Consider the following 23,013-nt stretch of genomic DNA (forward strand, 5'->3'; position numbering starts at 1 on the left):
GATTACAGCTCCAGGATCATACCAGGGGTGGCATTGAGGTGTACTCTTAACTTTTTTGTGGCATGAACTCCTTTTACATTCTGGTGAAACCTATGGACCCCTTCTTAAAAGAATGTTTTAAATGTATAAAATAAAATACATAGGATTACAAAGGAAACCAACTATATTGAAATATAGTTATCAAAAAAAAAACTTTTACAAAAACAAGTTCCCAGACCCTTGGTTAAGAACCCCTATTCTCTAGACCATCTAAGGGCCGGGAGATAAGATCCATTATCCAGGAAGAGCTAATATCCAGCAGACTGAGTCTGTTCCTGGGTAGCTTTATCTCTAAGATGGAAACAGTTGGAGTTCTGCGATAGAAATGAGTAGGCTAGTGATGAAATTTATGTACTGTAAATTCTACATAATATAGTAATCTGCATGTGATGATTTCTATCTATGTGAATGAAGGACCTTATCTGAATGGTTTTAAAGGAATATTTTGATGGTAATTTTGAAACTGCCTTCTTTCTTGGTTTTTGAACAGGAAGAACTTTCGTGGAAATTATTATAGAGATAACACAATATTGTATATGAAATATTTCTCTTCATTTGCCTGTTAGAATAGTGATAAAAAGGTTATGTCATAGTGTCAATGAAAATACTGGAGCCCTGGAATTTATTTTCTCTGTTAAATTCCAGATTTGTTATCCTTAGGACATGGTGCAAAGCACTATTTACACAAGACTTTAAATTAGATTGCAAATTTTTCAAGCGAAGTAAGCATTAAGTTTATCTATTGAGTTAGTATATAATTGTCATTTGTGCATTATGTGCAAATTATAAATTTGGAGAGTATGAGTGCCAGACATAGTCAGTATTGAGTATTCAAAATGAAAATAAAATAAAAATCAATAGTACTTTGTTATTTTAAAGTTTTTGTTGCATTCTATTATATAAAAAAGTACTGAGACTTGCATACTACATCATATAGACATGTCTTGAGAAATTAAAAGATAATTTTAGGTGGGAAAGATTTTGAAATTATTGTATTTTGTAATTTTTAGAAATGTAACTTATTTCAACAGCCATTTGTCTGTTGAAATAACTTTTTTAATTTTCTATATTTATTTTATTAACTGATGATAGGTAGTTTCAGCCAGAGTATGTATTGACATGCTAAAGTTTTGGGTTCATTTTTCAGTGTAAACAAGTAGCAAATGAGTACACGTTTACTGAATTACTCCATACTTTTGTAATTAAAACATATACACGTGAAAATATAGATATTTAATTAGAGGCAAAGCCAGTGTTAATATTCATATTCTAAGACTTGTGCAAAACACAAAATAACAGTAAATTTTTTACATAAACCTAAAAATAACACAGCTGGAAGATGTTTATAATGTTTTAGTAGTATGGGGCAAAGGAGGGGGATAGTTTCAAGAATGTAGACATTTTAATGGACAGATGTTTTAGAAGCTTTTAAGAGTACCTTTATTTTAGAAGTCAGATTTAAAAAACAAACTGAAATAACCTTCCTGCTCCCTCACCTCCCAGCACCCCAGAAAACTAATGTGTGCTGGGTATTACAAATGTAAGGCTCATAGAATCAATATTCCCTTGTCTCTTTTCCTTTCCTCTATATCTTCTATACCTCCTCCCTGCACACTTAATCCATAAACATTCATAATAAGAAAGTATTATTTAGATGTGAGATTTATTAAACAGAGCGTAGTCGGAACTTGAAGTAAGATGGCATTTTGAATATCTTTCCAAAGTTTTGTAGGTTTTTGCATCTGTCTTAAAAAAGACCAGTTACAAATTTTCAATTCACAGTCTCTTTCATGTCTCTATAAACCTTCAAGTAATGGTAGATTTGGATTTAAACTTTGAGAAGAGTAACAAAAAAAACCATCTGTCTTACAGTATACAGAGCACTGTTGATAAAAATTCAGCCCTTTGGTCCATATTCAGCCCTGAATCTGCAGGGTAACTGTGTTACTGTACGTAGGGCTTGTGGCATTAAACTTGTCCTCTTCTTGCTCTAGCGCATAAAGTCTGGCAGAGACAGCAGTGGCAGTTCTCGTAGCAAAAGAGAGGGAAGTGCGGGCAGCGGTAAGTATTTTCAGTTTTTCTAAGGCTGTGGAATTGTCAAAATTTCCAGCATGTGGGTTTCTAGAAGAAATAACATCTTAAAGTAGTAATCCCTGATAACTTTTTTTTTTTGGTTAACTGGATAATTTTTCTGGCCTAGAATAGAACTTTATGTTCTAATTGATGAGAGGAGCGACCAACTTGAATGTTTGAAAATTAAAGAAAAAATAATACTTATACTTTATATTCTCTAACATAAACTACGATGAAGTTAGGTCTTATGAAACCGAATGGATAGATTTTAAAATTGTAATTAGCATAGTAATGACATAAATGAATGCTTCTAAAGTTCTTGAATATAGTTTTATCTTAAGTTAAACATTCTTGCTAAGATTTTATTTTACAAATTTATTTAGCAAATACTATTTTATAGGTAATGCAAAGATAAGCTCCAATTCAAATTCAGATTGAATTATTATGGATTCCAAATTAATAGAGACTAAATGAGGTTTTACTGTATTTTTGTTTTCAACTCTGGATTTTAATAAAGTACCATGAGAAGTAGTGGGATATGGTAGTATACTCTTCATTCCTACTTGTGGCTTCATTACTTGCCTTGCACAAGACCTTTTTTCCTCTCTGTGTTTCAATTTCCCTATCAATATAGGATTTTTTTCTACTTTAGAGGAATGTTGTCCTATTGGAGTCTTGAAAGTGTTATAGTCTTGAGGAATCAATTCATTAATTTGGAAAAAAAATGCTAAGTTGATATATATATATATATGTATGTATAAAACCATAGATAGATGCAGATATAAATACATATATAGACATATATAGATATGTGTATCTATGCATGTGTTTGTGTAGCATGTACATGACCCAGGTCATGTACATAGACTAACTGTATTCTTGGATACCTATTTGTAATGTGGCAATCAAATTAAGGAGAATAAAAGTTGATGCTTAGGCAGTCAACCTGAGTAATTCCCTATCCTATGTCCCTTTTACCTTCTCAGCTTATGAACTCTCGCCTAACTCTCGCCTAAAGCTTTATCCTCATACCAAGACCCTGAGAGCACTACAATTCCTAAGTAGAGAAAGGGAACTCTAGTCAATCCAACCAACATTTATTGAGTGACTCTTTTGCTCAGAGCACTGTAGGAGGCACTAGAGGAGTTACAAAGTTTAGATAAGACGTGGTTATCGCCTAATAGAGCTCAAAGTCTAGTAGGGGGCTACGACACATGCACAGAACCATATTACCCAATGTATGGTAAATGCATTAGAGAAATACAAAGTACCATTTGAGATCCAAGGAAGGAAAGATCAGTCATTCCCATCTGGTGGGATGAGGGAAGGCTTTATGAAGGAAGGGGCTTTTTAACTGAACTTTAAAGGATGTGTAAAAATTCAACGGCGAGTGGAGGCAGGGGAGGCCTAATGTGAGCAAGAGCTTAGATGTGAAAGTTCTAGGTATGTATGGGTGTTGGTGAAAAATCCAGTTTAGCCAGAAGATAGTCTATGTGAAGGAGAGTAAGATGAGTTAGGACTAGATCGAGGAGGCATCATCTTATGGCCCCAAATGCCGAGGAGAAGCATTTGAACTTTACTCAGGCAGCAAGGGGGCCTTTGAAAGGTTTTGAGCAAAGGGCCATTGAGGCAACTTTGCATCCTGACCTTGGTAACCTCTTATGATTTAAGTCTCTGACATGCCATTTGGTACTAGATTTCCTGTCTCTCAACACTAGTCTTCCATGATTCAGTCCCTTTACTTGGTACTGTATCTCTCTGACACCACTCACCTATCATTATCAGACCACCTGTCACATTCTTCTTGACTTCTCTGCAGCCTTTGACACTGTTGATCACCCTCTTCTCTTTGATACCCTCTTCTTTCTAGGTGTTTGGGACACCATTCTCTCCTGGTTCTCCTTTTACCTATCAAACTACCCTTTCTTAGTCTCCTTTGCTGAATCCTCATGCATATCATATCCTCCAACCCTGGATAACCCACAGGGCTCTGTCTTGGGCTCTCTTCTCCCTCTAGAAGATTTCACTTGGTGATCTCATCAGTTCCCATGGTTTAATCACCTGTATGCTGATGATTCTCAGATCTACCTATCCTGCCTTAAACTCTCTGCTGACCTCTAATCTTACATTTCCAACTGCCTTTCAGACTTCTCAAACTGGGTGTCCAGTAGACATCTTAAATTTAAAATGTCTAAGACAGAACTCATTATCTTTTCTCCTAAAGCTTCCCCACCTTACCCCCCTGCTCCATATTTCTTTATTACTGTTAAGGTCACCATCATCTTCCTAGTCCCCCAGGCTTGCAGTCTAGGTATCATCTTCAGCTTCTCACTCTCTTTCACCCTGGCATATCTAGTCTTTTCCCAGGGTCTGTCAATTTCACCTTTGCAACATCTCGAATACTACCCCTTCTCTGATACTGCCATGTTACATTTGGATGACTTCAGTCAGCCTGCTGCTGGGTCTACTTGCCTCAAGTCTCTTCCGATCATACCCTACACATCCCAGTGATTCTGAATTTCCATAGGTCATCATTCAAACCCCATTCTCCATGTCCTACCACCCTCAACCCTCCCACCCCAAGGTTTCAACCTAACTCTACCTAGTCCTTTCACTGTGCCCTCTGAAATGCCTGTTCCATAGGCATCAAACTTAACCTTCGTCATAAACCTTTTCCTCTCTCCTTTCATCTTCTAGCTATCACTGAAGCTTGACTCTCCCCAGATGACACAGCCTCCCTGGCCACTCTTTCTTATGCCAGCTGTATCTTTAGACATTCCCCCTCAGCTCGCTAGTCAAGGCAAGGGAGTTAGACTTCACCTTATTCCCCATTATTACTTCCAAGTTGTCTCCCTAATTCCATCACTCAATAACATCTGCGCCTTTGAGATTCATGCTGTTCATCTCGACTCCTCAATCAAAATCCTGGTTGCTGTTATGTACAGACCTCCAGGTCACTCTCCTTCCTTCCTGAATGAGTTTGGTACATGGCTCACAATTATTCTCTTCTCTCCCACTCCTGCCCTCATACTAGGGGACTTCAGTATGTATATTGACTTTTCCTCAAACATCATAATCACTCAGTTCCTCAACCTACTCACTTTCTGTTATCCATTCTTCCATCCCACCTCAGCCACACACAAAGGTAGTCATACCCATGGTGATCTTGCCATCACCCACAAATATACCCCCTCCATATTCACGAATTCTCAAATCCCCTTATACAACCATAATTTATTGGTTTTTTCCATCTCTCCCTCTTCCTTCTCTTACCAAACTCTAGTCTTTGCCCACACCATAACCTCCAGTCTTTCGATCCCCCAGTTCTCTCCCTGGCCATCTCCTCTGTACTCTCACTTTTACCCTTTGGTGAACCAATTCTACACTACACCATCCCTTTTCTCTAGTCCCTTGCTCCCTTATTTCACTGATTTCATGCAAGCCTTAGCCTTGGATCACTCCCAACATCTGTCACCTTGGCTCCTACACACTTGCTGCTGAGCAAAGATAAAATCACACAACTCTTTTGTTTGGGTCCACTATAAATTTATCTTGTACAACCTAAACTAGACCTTCACTGCTGCTAGGTATAGTAATACCTCCCTTATCAGTTTACTATCCCACTCTCCACAAAGGCTCTTCCAAATCTTTTTGTCCCTCCTCAAATCTCTTTGGCTCCCTCTCCCTCCACCCTTTCAGCTGAGAACCGTGCCTCATATTTTTTTAAATTGAGGCCATTTACCATGAACTCCCTCTTCTCCCCTCCTCTTCATTCATATCAATCAGATCCTTCCTGCCACTATCTCCTCTTTCACCCTTGTCTCACATGATGAGGTGGCCCTGCTCCTTGCCATGGCTAACCCTTCTCCCTGCTTAAATGATCCCGTGCTATCATATCTCCTCTAGCAGATTGATCCCTTTGTCATCCCCACTATATCACTTATTTTCAGTCTCTGTCTCTGTGTACTGTATCCTTCCCTGCTGCCTACAAATATACCCATGTCTCTCCTGTTCTCAAAAAACCTTCACTTGATCTTTCCATCCCCTAGAACTATTGTCCTATATGCCTTTTGACCTTTGTAGCTAACCTCCTTGAAAAACCCATCTACAATAGGTGCCTCCCCTTTTTCTCCTCTCACTCTTTTCTTAACCCTTTACAATCCAGCTTCTGACCTGATCATTCCACTAAAACTATTCTCTCCAAATTTACCAGTGGTCTCAATTGACAAATTCAGTGGTCTCTTCTCAATCCTTTTTCTCCTCAATCTCTCTGTAGCCTTTGACACAGTTGATCACCATCTCCTCCTTGATAATCTGTTCTCTCTAGGTTTTTGGGACCCCATTATCTTTCTGGTTCTCCTCCCATCAGACTGCTCCTCATTCTTCTTTGCTGGATACTCATTTAGACCATGCTCTCTAGCCATATGTGTCCCAGAGACCTGGGTTTTCTTCTCTTTTCCCTCTAAACTACTTAACTTGGGGATCTTATCAGCTTCCATGGATTTAATTACCATCTCTATGCTGGTAATTCTCAAATCTACCTATTCTAACTTCTCTGCTGACTCCTAGTCACATACCTCCAGTTGCTTTTCAGACATCTCCAACTATGTCCAGTAGACATCTTAAACTCAATTTGTCTAGGATGGAACACATTATCTTTATCACCAAACCTGCTGTCTTCCCTAGCTAAAAGTCCCAACTAAAATCCCACATTCTATAGGAAGCCTCTCCCAATCCCTCTTAATTCCACTGCCTTCCATTTCTTATTGACCATTATTCTGTATACAGCTTATTTGTACCTACTTGTTTGCTTGTAATCTCCTTCATTAGATTGTAAGCTACTTGAGGGCAGCAGCTATCTTTGCTTATCTTAGCCTGGCAGCTGGCATATTGTAGGCACTTAATAAATACCTGTTGCCTGAGTGACCAACTAACTTAGACCTCTTTCTGTTACCTGCCCTGCTCCTGCTTGGAAAGGGGATTGGATTTTTAATCATTTTGGATCTTTCCTTGACAATACTGTCTTCCTCTAGATATACTGAGCTGCCAATTTGAAACCTACCTTTGAACTGATGCCACATGTGCCTTTCCCTCAAAGAACTTATACTTTTCCTTTATCCCAGTTTCTGACAACTGACCTTCATCCAGTCCTGAAAGTCTGCCTTCATGGATCATGAGATCTTGGTCTTCTCAGGTCTGAATTCATGGGTTGTGAAGCCTGTCCCCCTGAATCCTAGTTATGATAGCATGGTGAGCACCAAAACAACTTGGAAGCTGACTAGGATTCTTCATTAGCCATTATCAAACAGTGGAATGGTCTTAAATTCCAAAGGAAATAATTTCCATTTGAATTTTTGCCAATATATCAAGCTTAAATATGTCCAAAATGCAATTTATCAAAATTCACCTCCTACTGACTTCCCTATTTCTGTTCTCAGTACTATGATTCTTCCAATTAGTTGTCCAGGCTTAAAATCTCAGATTCCTCTTTGACTCCTCCCTCACATTTGCTGCTCACACCCTTCAGTCACCAAAGTTTATTGAGTCTAATACTGTGGTATCACTTGCATTCATCCCAGTCTACACAGCTACATTGGAAACCCTTCCTTCAAATGCAACCACTCAGCGCACTCCATAGCAGATGTGTTTTTCCCAAGCCTTCCATAATGAGCGCTACTTATTCTCTGGAACTATAAAACTTGATTGCCATGGCTTCTATACCACAGGAATTTCTCACTTAAAAAGGTTCCTGAATCTAGGTTCATTTTCTTGGCCATTCAATATTAGACTTAGAAGTGTACTCTAAAACTTGGCCCAGGGGATTTCTTTCCATCAGTACCACGAGTATCCCTGACAGCCAAGGAGCTAACAAACAAAACACTGTGTCCCATCTCAAAGAAGCTGGATGAGGACCACCAAGCACAGCTGGATGTTGCCCTCATTTAACAGCACACTGGGAATAGATGATGTAATTTCCCGTGAGGTAAAGAACCAGAAATTCCTTGAAATTTTGAGTATGCAGAAGAAGAGCTCATTAACTGCCATACAAAAACTCATGAGGAGGTAGAGCTGCTTATTAAAACTGGGCCAGTTCCATTGCCCTTTGAGGAACCCAGGATCCCCTAGAAAGACCAGCCTTGGCTCCTGGCCACTTGTTTTCAGTTTAGGTTCCTGGGGACCTTTCCTAGTATTTCTCAAATTTTTAGAGGTGGTGCCCAAGAGCAGCCCTACCCCCACTTCCCATATTAACCTCTGAACCTTTGGCCAGAGTTCCTAAGCACTTGTCTGAGCCAGTGTTCTCAAGTGTACTTAGCTAATGCTTGATGTGGGCCCCAGTGTTCACTGTATTGATACCAAAACCCTTTCCATAATGCCAAATCTCTCTTAGATCACCACTGAATTTCTGATCTGCTCCAACTTACTCATGTAGGCTTGATCTTTCGCCTGAGACCAACATCCCCATGCAGTTATTTGAAGAAACCTCTTAGATGTGACAAAAATCTAAAAATTATGTATAATGGGACCTGAGGAATGACAGTAACATGCAGAATTTTAACATTCCTTAGCATAATCTTTTGTTTTAGGAATCTTTTCATTGATATAAGATGCTAAAGTCAAATACTGGAAATTGAACAACTCTAAAGTGAAATTCAATCATCATGCCATCAGTATTTCATAATTTATTTTAAATTCTGGAACATATGTACATATATCTATATATGTATGTATATATATGTACATATGTCTTAGTCTTGTTTTTTTTCTCTCTTTAACAAACCACCACTAGTGTGTTTTAAAAGTTTTCCCATCCAGAGTTTGTTTACCAAATTTTATTTCCTTTCTTGCAAAAGAAATATTAATTTTTAAAAACCACTTAGCTATTCATATGATGTGATTTGATCATCTTGAAAATATTCCTCTTTGTAGGAACTCTTCATCTTTAGTTCTTGGTATGGTCAGAATCTATTGTCTATTAAGAATCTATTGAGCACTACAGCTACTTAAAAGTTCTTTTGAGTTCTTGTGGCTGCCATAGTTTTTTTTAAAGAAATTTATGTTACCATCCTGTTCAGAGTATCATAATAATTTTTAAAAGGAAATGATTGAAGATTTTTGCAGTAGAAACAGAACCAGAGAAATTTATAATTCTTTGGTAACATGCATCTAATGAATATCTCCTTGGACCCAGATAATCCTGAAATAGATAAAGAGAAGAAATAAATTGCCCAACCTAGGTGCCATTTTGCTATTCTTAAATAAAACCAAGTTTGAATTGGCCTATATTGAATCCCCTGGACTTGACTACTCATGTAACTTGGTAGCTGGTAAAAGGTAAACTGTACCTAGTAGATCATAGGCTACAAAGGCCTTCTACAATAGGATCTTCAAGCACTGATGAGCAGTATCTTCCTCTTGGTTGGTTGTTGAGGCTGGAGGAGCCTTTTCTACCCATGGTAAATAAAGAGGTGTTGGTAAATGACACCAACTTAGCAGAAGGTAGAGATTACAAGAATTACAAGATTCCTACCTACGATATTGAGCATGATTGTTGTGTGTACCGTTAGCCTTCATGGTCCTATGGAGACAAATTTAATGAGACCCATTCTTCTTAAGAGATTGAGTGTCAAAAGGTATGGCCAGTATAAGAAACCACAATCAAATGTGGTTAAACTTGGGCAGATTCAGGTTGTTGAGCTGGAATTATTCCTTAATAATTATAACCTGGTAAGGGCTCTGAAAAGGTCCATAATAATAGACTGATGCTAGCGCCAGATATCCTGTTAAATTTGCAAAAGAGTTTGAACTTAGGTGGTCCTACAGAACTATTAAAGCTATTTACCAGGGCTGTGTGTAAGAAAACTTATTCTGGTGGCAATTCAGAGTGTGGTTTGGAGGAGGTAAGAAGGTCTCTTGCCAAAGTCCAAGTGAATGGTATTGAGATTGAAAAATCTGAGGAAATAGGAAAGTTTATTGACAATAGAACAGGGCTTCCAGAAGACATGGTGGAATGGTGTAGACAGTGGGTCAACTAGATTGAAGTGCAACTTGGAAGTTGTAGAAGGGATTATAATAAGGGAGAATGCAGATTGGGAGAATGAAGTAGGGGCCTGCTGCTTGTACCGAAGGTATTGAAACTAGTTAACTAGGTTGTGGAAACCAGTACAACAGCAAGTAGATTTGTGTGGTATACACCTTTGATAGAAGGTTTATAATATTAAGTCATCCCAAGATTCCAAATAGAATTTGGAACATTGATGGTTTGTGTGTGTGTGTGTGTGTGTGTGTGTGTGTGGTGTGTGTGTGTGTTTTAATTTGAGTTTATTATTTATTTTTAACATTTTTTAAAATTTTGAGTTCCAAATTATCTCCCTCTCTCTTTCCCACCCCTCCCCCACTCGCTGAGAAAACAAACAATATTATATCACTTATACATGGGAAATTATGCAAAACATTTCCATATTAGCCCTATTGTAAAACAAAAAGGAAGAAAAATAAAGAAAATGAGAAAATTATACTTCAGTTTGTACTCAGAGTTCATCAGTTCTCTCTCTGGAGGTGAATAGCATTTTTCATCATGAGTCCTTCAGAATTGTCTTGGATCATTGTATTTATCAGAGTGGCAGTCTTTCACAGGTGATCATCATTACAATATTGCTGTTATTGTATACAATGATATCCTGGTTCTTCCCACTTAACTTTGCATCAGTTCATATGTCTTCTCAAGTTTTTCTGAAACCATCCCCCTTGTCATTTCTTATAGAACAATAGTATTCCATCACAATCATATGTTACAACTTGTCCAGCCATTCCCTAATTAATGGACATCCTCTCAGTTTCCAATTCTTTGCTCCCACAAAAATATTTTTGTACATTTAGATCTTTTCCCTTTTTCTCTGATCTCTTTGAGGTACAGACCTAGTAGTGACATTGCTGGATCAAAGGGTATGCACAGCTTTATAGACCTTTCAGCACAGTTCCACATTGTTTTCCAGAATGGTTGGACCAGTTTACAACTCCACAGAAAGTTCATTAATCTACCTATTTTCCCTCATCCTCTTCAGCATTTGTCATTTCCGATAGGTGTGATGTAGCACGTTGGAATTGTTTTAAATTGTCTTTCTCTAATCAAAAGTGATTTAGAGAATTTTATCATATGTCCATAAATAGCTTTGCTTTCTTCTTCTGAAGACTGACTGTTTATATCCTTTGACTATTATCAGTTGGGGAATGACTTTTGTTTTTATAAATTTGACTCAGTTCTATACACAGTATGTATTTGAGAAATGAAGACTTTATCAAAGAAACTTGCTGTAAAAATGTTTGATATTTCTGCATTGTCTTTGGTACCTTTTAGCAAAATACAGTTTCCCGTATTATCCCTTTTAATTAGATCTATTTTTATTTTTGCTCTTGCCTGACATCATAATTACCACCATTGCCTTTTTTTTTTACTACAGCTAAAGCATAATAGATTCTACTCCAGCCCCTTATTTTAACTCTCTGTGTCTTTCTTTTTCAAGTGTGTCTCTTGTAAACAACAAATTGTTGTATTCTAGTTTCTGATTCAGTCTACTGTCTGCTTCCATTTTATGGGTGAGCTCATCTCATTCACATTCACTTGATGTTTTGGTGTTTACCCCCATGAAATTTCTTCTCAAGGTTCCTTTTGCTAAACAGTTTTTACCAAGAAATTGGGATTGGGGTGGGACAGGAGAGAAGGGCTGAATATAAGTTCAACCTTGTCCTACACTCTAGGACCAATCCTGTTTCCAGAAAGAAAGGAATAAAAGCCCTAGGTTAGTAGCTCAGCACTGTTGGTAGTCTTGTTGCTAAATCTGCTCCTCACCAGTTGGATTCCTGATTTGTTCCCCTGATTGAGTAGCTATGTGGTACTGCCCTAGGCACTGGACTTCTTAACCCCCATTCTCATTGTATCTGATCTCCCTGATGATAATTATTCACCAGCTCTACCTCTGCTCCAGTAGATAGCCCCATTCACAGGACCATATGAGCATCTAGAGTAGGATAGGGCCTCAATAGCCTTTTGGTCCAACTCCCTCATTTTACAGATGAGTAAACTCAAATCAAGGCAGTTAAAGAATTTGCCCTAGATCACGCAGTTAGGAAGTTTCAGGAGGAAGATTTGATCTGAAGCCCTCCAACTTCAGACTCAGTACTATGCTGCCTCCCCAATTCAGCTTGGATTTTTAGATAATGATACTTTGTCTTTTCCTTCCCACTGAAAACAATAGCTATTTATCTTCCAGTTTCTTACTCAAGTCTTTGAATGTCAGTTCTTTAATCATTCTCCAGCCTTACTCCCATGTTCAAACACCTAACTTTGAGCCAGCCTAATGTTCTTTCAGGCATTTTTCAGTCTGGCCTGCCTTTCTCCCACCCCAAGTACTGATCCCAAGTCACAGAATCAGATAAGTTACTTCTCACATAATGAGAAAAACTAATTTGAAATGATTAAGAGATGCTTCCTTCCTTGAACTAGGACATCTGGCCTAAGGACCCTGCCCAACTCTGATGAGCTTGTCTACCTCCACTCTTCCTCAGCTAGGGCACAGGATGACCAAACTTTAGATTCCACCACCCATGCCTGCTCCCTGCTCCTTTAGTTGATTCTTATCGTTCTTGTTAGTTAGTATTGTTAATAATGATAATAATACTTATAAAGAGCATGTTGAGGTTTACAAAGTACTTTGTCACTATACAGTGATTTATTATTCTGCATGAACATCTATTTCTGTTGATTCTAAATCATACACTTGAATTTGTAGTAACACTATTACATATCTAGTGCACTAGAGTTAGGTAAATCACATATACTACATGTGAAACTTTGTTACAAATATCTGTACATATTAATCATTTTAATGTGGCAACTACATATTGAAATTTAATAACTTCTATGCCACATTCTCAAAGCATAAACTAATAGCTAGAAGTAAATTGGCTATGTTGAGGATTCTGAGAAACCAGTGATTTTTTTGTAGCTTTGTATTTGTATAGCAGCAAAGCAGAAGGCAGCTTGGCAAGTATAGCCAAACTGGAGGGCATCACTACGTTGGAGAGCAATACCAGATTTCCAGAAGTATGTTGTGGGGCCTAGGGAGTTATCTGAAGTCAAGAGTCTATTGATCACAGTGTCAAGCATATATATTTTAAATAAGTACTCATAAATATTTGTTGTTTGGTTGATTAATAGTCTAATAGCACTTAAAATATTAGGTTTGGGAGGATTATCAGGGGAAAAACAATTAACATTTTATTATACTATATTTTAGCTGTTCAGTGCAGTTTTAACTGAATACCTACTAATGATTTTATTTTGATTCAAAGGGTCTGGCAGAAGAAGTTCCCTGTGTCTCATCAGTTTAATTGGGGAATTCTTCAATTTGATCACTCCCTAGTCTACCCCTTTTATTTCTGTTACATGAGCAGGCTTCTGTTTTCTGGATAGACTAGAAAACACATTAGCTAATTCCTGCTGCTGAGGTACCCCTTGGTTTTTTGATCTGGATTGGTGATTTCAACCAATTGTTGAACCACTGGTATGGAAATTCTATCCACCCAGGGTAATTCACAGGCAACTCATGTGTAATTTAACATTTTTAGACAGTTGCTAGAGACATTGAAACATTGTCACACAGTTTCTGTGCAACAGAGGCAGGGAATGAATCCAGGTAGTCTTGACTCCAAGGCCACTTATCTACTACCCTGCCTTTCCTGGTACCATTTAATAGACAGAAAATATAATGGTTCCTTCATGTCTTTATAATAGTATTTAATTCCTAAGCTATAAATTAGAAGCTCTTTTACTGCTGGTTGTAACATAATACAATATAATAATGAAACTTCAGGATTGCACTACAGTGTATTTTTCTTTATAGTAAGAAATAAAATCTAAATATACATGCTGACCAAAATATTAGCATTTAATAGAATAATCTTTTAAATAACATTTTTATTGATTTATGATTTTAAAATCTAAACAAGTATTTTATTTATAGAGAACACTAAGCAAATCTTACGTAGAGCTCAGAAAATCTTTGCTGTTGTCTGTTAACTTCTTCTACAGAAATGTTCTTCATTATTTCTATCATAATTAGATAAAGATGAGAAAAATATGTTTCATTTAATTGCCAACTTACATTATCTCACTAATCTTTTCCTATTTGTTTTTTTTCTCATTTCTTTTAATACTTTATGATTTCAGTTTCCCTTTCTCTCTTTCTTCCAAGCTGTTCTTTTTTCCTTAGCAATTTATTATTCTTGATGTGAGTTGTAAACTTTATATGATAGGCCAGTTTTAATTTTTTGCTTATTTTGGAATTCTCAAATTTATTCTAATAATATTTGCTGCAAATTACAGATAGAGAACACTTATTACATTAAAATTTCTGCGTATTCTAAACTGTATATTCAATTTTGAAAAATACAATAAAATCTTACATATTTGGACCAGTTCATGAAACCCAGTATAGCACCACACCCAAACGGATTTCCTTTTCTCATATGTGCTGTGTTGCCACCACCCAAGAGTAAAAAGGGTTTTTTCAATCAAAAATTGGACTGTCTCCTGACTTCTTTCCTATCCCCTTCCACCTCCTACCCTCTTGCTGTCTAGCAATTTCCTTTCAAATACCTTGGCTTCAAATAAATAATTAAACTCTAATGTGGGAGAATTTTGGAGTTCAAGTTGCATATGGCTGAGGTGTATCTCAAATACAATTTCACATTACTCATTTCTCTTAGCCCAGTTTTGAATCACTAAAAAAATTCCTTTAATTCCTTTTACCACTTCCTAGTTGAGTCCACAGACCTTTTCTCTAGGTCCTAATCCCTGGGGTTTCAGTTCTTTTGACTAGTCAACCCTATTTCTATTCTTCAGTTCTGGGTTAGGTACCTCTTCTATCATCTCAACTGATTTCCTCCCTTTCTTTCTCTCCCACCTCTCTTCCATCTCTCTTTGAATAGCCTACAATGGTAGAAAAAGTACTGGATTTTAGAGTCCCAAGACCTAAATTTGAATCCCGTTTCTCTAATTATTAATTGTGTGAACCCCTAGACCAGGCACTTCTCTCCACCTCTCTGAATGAATGGATGAATTGGAATTTATTAAGTGCTTGTTATGTGCCAGGCACTGAGGATACAAATACAAGTGAGGCAATCTCTACCCTAAAGGTGTTTGCATTCTGATAGGGAGAAACTTCATACATAGGGGAGTAGCAGCCAGAAAGAGGTAGAGATACTCACATTCCAATAACATGGTCTGGGTGGAATGTGAAGCTGGGCTAGATCTGATGGGCAATGTAACACGCTTACCAGTGTGGACATTGAAGGCCCTAGCATGGGGGTTTCATAGTTAAGAGTATTAAGTTCCCCCCACTCGGAATTTCAGTTTCCTCATCTGTTAAGTGAAGATAACTTTCACTTTGAAGATCAAATAAAATAATGTATATAAAAATACTTTGTAAACTATAAAGTACTATTTAAATATAGTAATAAGAATTGTATTCCCTAGAAATCTTGTGTTCCTTTCTTACCTCTCCAACTTTTGATACCACCAGTGCTATAAAAAATGTCCTACAATATTCTATAGATCATTTTCCCTGTGATCATAGGATTCAGAGCTAAAAGATATTCTCAGAGATCTTAGTCCAACCCCCTCATTCTACAAATAAGGAAACTGAGGCCCATAGAAAGGGGAAGTACCTTGCCCCAAAGTCATAAAACTAAAAACTAGCAGAGTCAGGATTTGAATCCAGGTCCTTTGAACTCAAAGTCCAGTAACTTGTTCACTCTACCACCCCTTCCCATTTTCTTCCATTATTCTTCCTTAAAAGCACTTGTTCTGTTTACATAGCTCCACCCCAGCTTCTCCAGAATCTTCCTTCTCCCCTACCAAAGGAATCAGCCACTGTTTATAACATTCCCATTCAAGAATTCATAATTTGCACTTGAATGTTAAGCTTCCATTTACAATGCCTAAAAATACTTAAAACCTCACATTTTAACATCGAAATCCCTGGACAACTGAGTATCTTACGGGGTGGGGGAGAGAACATTTTGTCAATGACTAAGAGAAGGGTAGTCTGAATTAGCTTACATATACTAAACCTATAGCTATTTTAACAAATGATCATAGAAAATGTGCTTTAATATATAATAATATTTGTAATTAGCATATTCAAATATAATTAGTTTATATGCAAGATATGCTTTTAAAATGCTTGATGGTACTTTAAGACTATTCACATTAGTAGTTTAAATGTGTCTCTGGGCAACCTTGTTTCACATTAATTTGTATAGGAAACTTTTCTTCATATGTTATTCAAAAATAAATTTCAGCCCAGCTGAGGTCTCCATTATCTATCACCAATTCTAAATTAGTGTAGTCCAAGTTATTTACTATAGTTGAAAAAGGAGTAGAGCCTAACCAGGACTTTTTATATTATAGGAACATATGATCTTAGAGCTGGAAGGGACCTTAAAGGTCATCAGGTCCAACCTCCTCATTTCACAGGTGAGGAAAATAAGACCCAGAGAGGGTGTGACTTGCCCCAGATCACATTACCCATTAGTGGTAGAGGTAGGACTGGAACCCATGTGCCTGGACTCCCAGTCCTTTCCTTTCTTTATTACTGGTTCAGTCCATTACTGGACTCAAGATACTTTAGTGTGTTTTACGAGATTAATTTCATAAGAAATAGATATATCTTAACTATTTGGAGTAAAAATACATTACTATTTTATATGCAGAATCTCTCTTTAAGGCTATGTCTACTCGCTACCAAAACATCTAGTCAATTCATTGAAAAAAAGTCAGTCAAAACTGCCTCCCTGCTGGCACTTCCTGGAAAGTTAGCTTCGCTTATAAGAGGAAGGAACCCAGGACCCTGAGTGCTGCTGATCAGGCAGTCAGGCTAAAGTAAAACATACAGTAGGTACTATACAACTCAGATGTCTTACCATCAACAATTAAGGCAATGTCCCAGAAAACAAAAAAATCGGGGAAGTACCTACCTTCCTGAATTAACTGAATTTTAAGGGTCAGATCCTCCATAGATCACAATTCCTTAATTTGTATTTATCCCCAAAGGAGTGCAGTTTGTGGTATGTTTTCTACTTTAGCACCGTACTTGCATTTTATGACAGTTTGAGCATTAGAATTAGTAAACTTAATTTTGTAAGTTCTGCTTCCTGCAAACACAGCTTATGATTTTAAAGGTCTGCTGCATTCTTAGGTGTTGTTTGTGTTATGTCTTTGGGCCAATATTTTCCCTCAGGGAATATGTCTCTAGTGTTATGACGTAAGGGAATAAAAAATATGATCAGTGAGCAGAAGTTAACTTCATGGTCATACTGTATAGATTGTGCCTTTTCCACAAGGTGAAACATGTCATATTTGCTAAAAATGCAGGCTTTTAATTTTATGTTTATGCCCTGCTTATCAAAGTCTTCCCCAAGAGTGAGCAAGCATTTTGGGTAGAAGGTCACTTCATAAGTTTTACTGAACCTGAATGGGGGAGCACAGAGTCAGGAGACATTTGTTGAGCGCTTAGGTACTGCGGGGAATGACAAAGACTTATCTGGTAACAAGCAACTTAAAATGTAATGGGAGGCTGGACAAACACCTCTAAAGATAAGTGAGAAATAAAGAAATCAGAAACTTTGTATCTGTTATGGCATTTAATTTTTTGTTTTATATCACCACAGTTTTTGTGCTTGTCTTATCTTCCCTTCTAGATTGTGAGTTTTTCAAGGACAGGGAGCATGTCTTCATCTTTTGATTTCCCAAAAACCACCTAGCACAGTGTCTTGTGCATGACAGACACTCAATAAATACTTATGTGACTGAATGCCTAAAACATGTAACAGCATTAAAATACACGTGCCTATGTACAGGATCATCAACTGAGAGCTGGAGGGGAACTCTGAGGTCATCTAGGTCTTAGGTGACCTCTAATTAGAAAATCAGTCCCCTTATTGTACAGATGCGTAAACTAAGGTCTGTAGAGGTAGAGTGACTTGCCCACTAGCCCATTGCCATGTCTCTCTCAAGATATCAATGGTACTAGTGAAGGAGTTGTTTTCCTCTTAGGTTGAACCCAGAAACCTGGGTCAGGCAGTCCCATTGGACAGCTTTATGCCTTCTGTGTGGGATGAAAAACCCTCACCAATTAAAAAAATTAATTTTTAATGAGGAGCCATCTCAGGGTGGGAACAGAAATAAAATTGTATTCAATTCTTGTGAGAATAGGGCGTCCTCTGCCACAACAGATCTAGCAAGGGACACCCCGTACAAGGGCAAAGCATCAATAATTATACCTAACACAAGAGAAGTCCCACCCACCTTTGACGCTTCTCTCTCTTGGCTGGGAGGCGGGCTTACTATCTGAGCATGAAAGCTAGACAAAGAACTGGGAAATCAAGGCACAAAAACTCCAATTCCCATTCCCGTAGTTAATGATTACAACTGAGGTGACATCTATAAATCTGAAGAAGGAGAATAAGATAGGGAGAGGGGGAGACCCTCTCCATTCTTCTACAGTACTTTTACAGTAAAGGAAAGCAGGTCACAGTGACCCTATTCTTACTGAACAGATCTTTAAACCAGAACCAGAAGAAAACTTTCCCAGAGGCTGAGCAATCAGTCTCTCACAGCCTCAGCAAAATTTTCTACTTCCCTATTTCCCTATTTCTTGATTTTTAAACATTTCTAAGTATAGATATGAATAGACATAGATATATATTTATACATATATGTTCCCTGTGAAGTCTTCACATTTTATTTTCTCACTACCTCACACACTTCTCATTTGTCAAATATACCAAATGTAACAAAAGTAAATTTGTATTAATAATGAAGAGACAGGGTGTGACCCTGGTCAAGTCACTTAACCTCCTAGTCAACTCCCTAAGGTGAAAATCAGTTTTGCTGTTCTACACATCAGAGAGAGAATTTCCTCACTTTCCCTACGCAGGTTTGGACAAAAAGAATTTTAAAAAATAGAAATATCAAAATATCGTCCTTTAACCCACAATGGCTTCTCTATCACCAGTTCCCAGAAGAAAATTGCATTCCTACAGGGACACGCTTCTGCATTGTACTCTAACATATCATAAACTTTCAACAATATTCCATCACCTTTTACCATTCTCCTGGGTTGATCCCTATGTGTCACCCACTAGTGTCTAGGTTCCCATAGCCTGACACTCTTCATATTGACTAGTAAGGGCCTCGGAGTTCCTCTCCTAATCTAGGCAGTAATTACAACTGTTTAAGCTGAGTACATCGCTTTTGGAACAACATGCTGATTCAAAGAGCTTCTGCTCTAAAAACTATCCTATCTGTGCCACTCAGTTATCTCTGGATGGGTAGCATATATTATCTTCCAGGAATAGATTCTTTATTTTTCTATCAGACCTTTTCTATAGACCTTTCTCCTTTGAAGTTTATTCCTCTTCTTAAAGTCAGCCCTGACCAGGGTTGGTTGGTATATTCCTAATTTAACCATAGCACCCCTCCCTTAGGATCTTCCGAAGAATTATAGCCTATGTGGACAAAGGTTTGGTAAGCCATTGAAATTGTTCCCTCAATAAGCATTGGAAACAAGTGGTAAAATATTCTGGGGCTGTCAATAACATGCTTAGATTGCTACTCCATGTCCCAGGGAGAACTTTCATATAATATTCCTATTGATTCAGAAGGCCAGAGAGCTCACTTTTCTACTACTCACAGCTTATCCCTCTGTAAATAGGGCTACATTTATACATAATTAAATGTAGGTCCTCAGGAAGTTTTTCAATAAAGTAATAAGACTGATTTTTAAGAAATCACAAATACACAGAGGGATCATTTTATTTCAGGGAGGGAAAGAAACAAGAATGGGGGGAAAATCACCACTTCCACATCTTTATATAATATTTGTAAAAATGAACTACATACGTATGGAGGGTGTCATTAGTGAAAATGTGAGATGGAAACTGATAGGCTTTCACAAATTATTCTCTACAGTAGGTTATATATTGATTGAAAGGTGTAAAGAATACAAGAGCCCACTGTTCTTACTAGCTGTGTGACCCTGGGCCACTCACTTAACCCTGATTGCCTCAAAAAAAAAAAGAGCCCACTGTTATTTATTGTTAGTTGAAGATCTCTCTCTTGCCACACCGCCCCCAAAATGATATTTTGGTAGACTAAAAGGTTCTCTTGCAAAAAGGGATTCTTTCATGAATATGTGAAGATCATGTAAGATTCTTTGATAAAATGAAATTGAATTGAGCATTTATTAAGCACCTATTATGTGCAGAGTACAAAGGTGCTTGCAATATGAGGAGAAATCCAGAACAGTCCCTACCATCAAAGAGCTTACATTCTGTTGAGGGATAAAGCATGTACACAGAGAAGTATAAACAAAATAATACAAAGTAATTTCAGTGGCAGGAGAAGACTAACAACTTGCGGGAGAAGGGGTCCAAGAAAAGCTTCAGGTAGATGAAGAGATCTAGGGATTCCAAGAGATGGAACTGAAGAGAGAGAGCATTCCAGGCCTAGGGAATGACAGAGAAGCTGGAACATAAAGTATTTGATGGTGAGTAATGTGAAATAAATCTGGAAATAGAGGGTGGAACAAGGTTGTAAAAGGCTTTACATGCCAAATACAGGAGTTTGTACTTTGTCCTGGAGGCCAAAAGGAACCACTGGAGCTTCTTGAGCAGGGCAGTGACATCATCAGGCCTGTGTTTTAGGAATGTAGATTTGGCAGCTGTGTTTGTGATGGACTGGAGAGGAAAAAGAAAGAAAACCAATTAGGTTATTGCAGTAGACTAGGTGAGAAGAAATGAGGGCTTGACCTATGAATTGTGGCAAGGTGAGTATAGAAATGGAATGAAAGAGATGTGGAGGTAGAATTAGCAAGACTTGGTAGCTGATTAGATATGTGGGGTGATTTGAGAGGGGAGAGTTAATGTTGATTTCAAGGGTGCAAACCTTGGTTACTAGAAGGCTGGTAGTGCCCTCAACAGATATAAAGAAGTTAGAAGGAAGGATGGATTTAGAAAGATAATGAGTTCTGTCTTGTACATGTTAAGTTTGAGATCCCTTTGGGACATCAGGATGAAGGTGTCTGGCTGGCAGGTGATGATGTGGGACCAGAGAATTAAGGAGAAAGAAGAACAATAAATATGTAGATTTGTGAATTTCCTTCACAGAGGTGGTCATTGAGCCCATGGGAGCTGATGAAATCACCTAAAGCAAGGATTCTTAACATTTTTTGGGTGATGAACACATTTGGCAGCCTGAACAAACCCCTGGCTTCACCCCTTCTGAGTATGTCTTTAAACACATAAAAAAGAAGATACAGAATTATAAAGAAAACCAAAGATTAGTGAAAAATAAAGGTATTTTTTTCTCATCCAGGTTTGCCAACCCCCTGAAATCTATCCACTGACCCTTTGGAGATTCCTAGGTTAAGAACCTTTGACCTAATTAGAGAAAAATCCAAGACAGAGAGAGCCTTAGGGTATACTAGGAGGTAAGACATAGATTATAATCTACCAAAGGATATTGGGTCAAACAAATAACAGGACCAGAAGAAAATAGTGTCACAAAAACGCTGGGAATAGTGAGTATCCAGGAGGAAAGGGGGTTTGTTAGCAATTCCAAAAGCAGCAGAGTGATTGGTAACCTTGGAAAGCTGTTTCAGTTGAATAGTGGATTCATAAACTAGATTACAAGTGGTTGAGAAGCATATGGAAGGCAAGCAGGTAGAGGCAGGTGGTATCTGTGGCCTTTTTCTAAAAGTTTGAATGTGATGAAGAGTAGAGATATAGGATGACATTTTGAGGGCATGGCTTGCTCAGATGAAGATGAAATGAAAATAAGAGTTTTAGTATGGGGGAAATCTGGTCAGGTTTGTTGGCAATGGGAAAGGATCCGCTAAGCAAAGAGAGATTAAAGATTAAGGAGAGAATACTCAAAGGGCAATAGAACTCTGTTCAATGACCCCCTGATTATTAGCCCCAGATGAGGCATAAAACAGTTGTGCTCACCATTGTCATTCACCACTTTAATGGAGGATTCTTGTTCAAGGTCCAAATTAGAAGAGATAGAAATTCCCTATAGATGGAAAAGTCCTCCAGATGCTTCTGTTTGTAAATGCTATTGTGCTTGAGATCCATGAATACTCAAAAGGAGCTGGTGAAACAATGTATGAAAAATGAAATTAATTTTCAAAATCCATTGTCTAGTCTATAACTAACAATTGTTCTCCCAGGAATGCTGTAATGTTCAATAATCTTGGAACACCACAATCTTCAAGGCACCAGAGTAAGTGAGGGGTCAAGATGGTGACCAAAAAGGAAATATAGAGATGGCTTTTGGGTACAAGTAGGCTGCAGCATATTTCCAGTGATGACCTACACTTAAAAAGGGGTATAAGGAATATAACTGAGGATATGTAGATAGACTAAAAGGTGGGCATACAATGTAGCCAGAGTGAGGAAAAGTAGATAGACAAATCGAGTGCTCCACTGGTACCCACATAATGTAAAAAGACCCAGGGAAAGGTCAACTGCACATTGGTAGCTATCACTAGCCATTCCCTCAGGTTTGTAGGACACCAGCCTCCTCTTCCCTTGCTGATAGTGCAGGATTTCCTGTAGCTCTCCCTCATCTGCCCCCTCTAATCTCTTTTTTAGTCCTTTTGACCCTGTCAATGAACTTTTCCTATCCTCCTTCTCTCCTCTTCACCCCCCAAAATGAGGAGTATAGCATATGATTAGGCAAGATGACTTTGTGCTGGGGGCATTGGTTTTGTGTTGTAGATCTGAAGAATGTAGACTTTCATATCTCCTATCCATCCCAAATTCAGACAACTGTGCCAT

At 37.9% G+C, this 23,013-nt stretch overlaps 1 protein-coding gene across 2 annotated transcripts in view; it reads left to right on the forward strand.

The window, feature by feature from the left end:
• IFT88 (intraflagellar transport 88) overlaps positions 1-23,013 on the forward strand; it is a 118,435-nt gene that overhangs the window by 86,564 nt on the left and 8,858 nt on the right. For both annotated transcript variants that reach the window (XM_036747391.1, XM_036747392.1), the window contains one exon: positions 2,034-2,100. In XM_036747391.1, the coding sequence (XP_036603286.1) occupies positions 2,034-2,100 (67 nt within the window). The remainder of the gene's footprint in view (positions 1-2,033; positions 2,101-23,013) is intronic.

Source organism: Trichosurus vulpecula, chromosome 2, assembly GCF_011100635.1.
Source record: "Trichosurus vulpecula isolate mTriVul1 chromosome 2, mTriVul1.pri, whole genome shotgun sequence".
In the NCBI taxonomy this organism is placed as follows: domain Eukaryota; kingdom Metazoa; phylum Chordata; class Mammalia; order Diprotodontia; family Phalangeridae; genus Trichosurus; species Trichosurus vulpecula.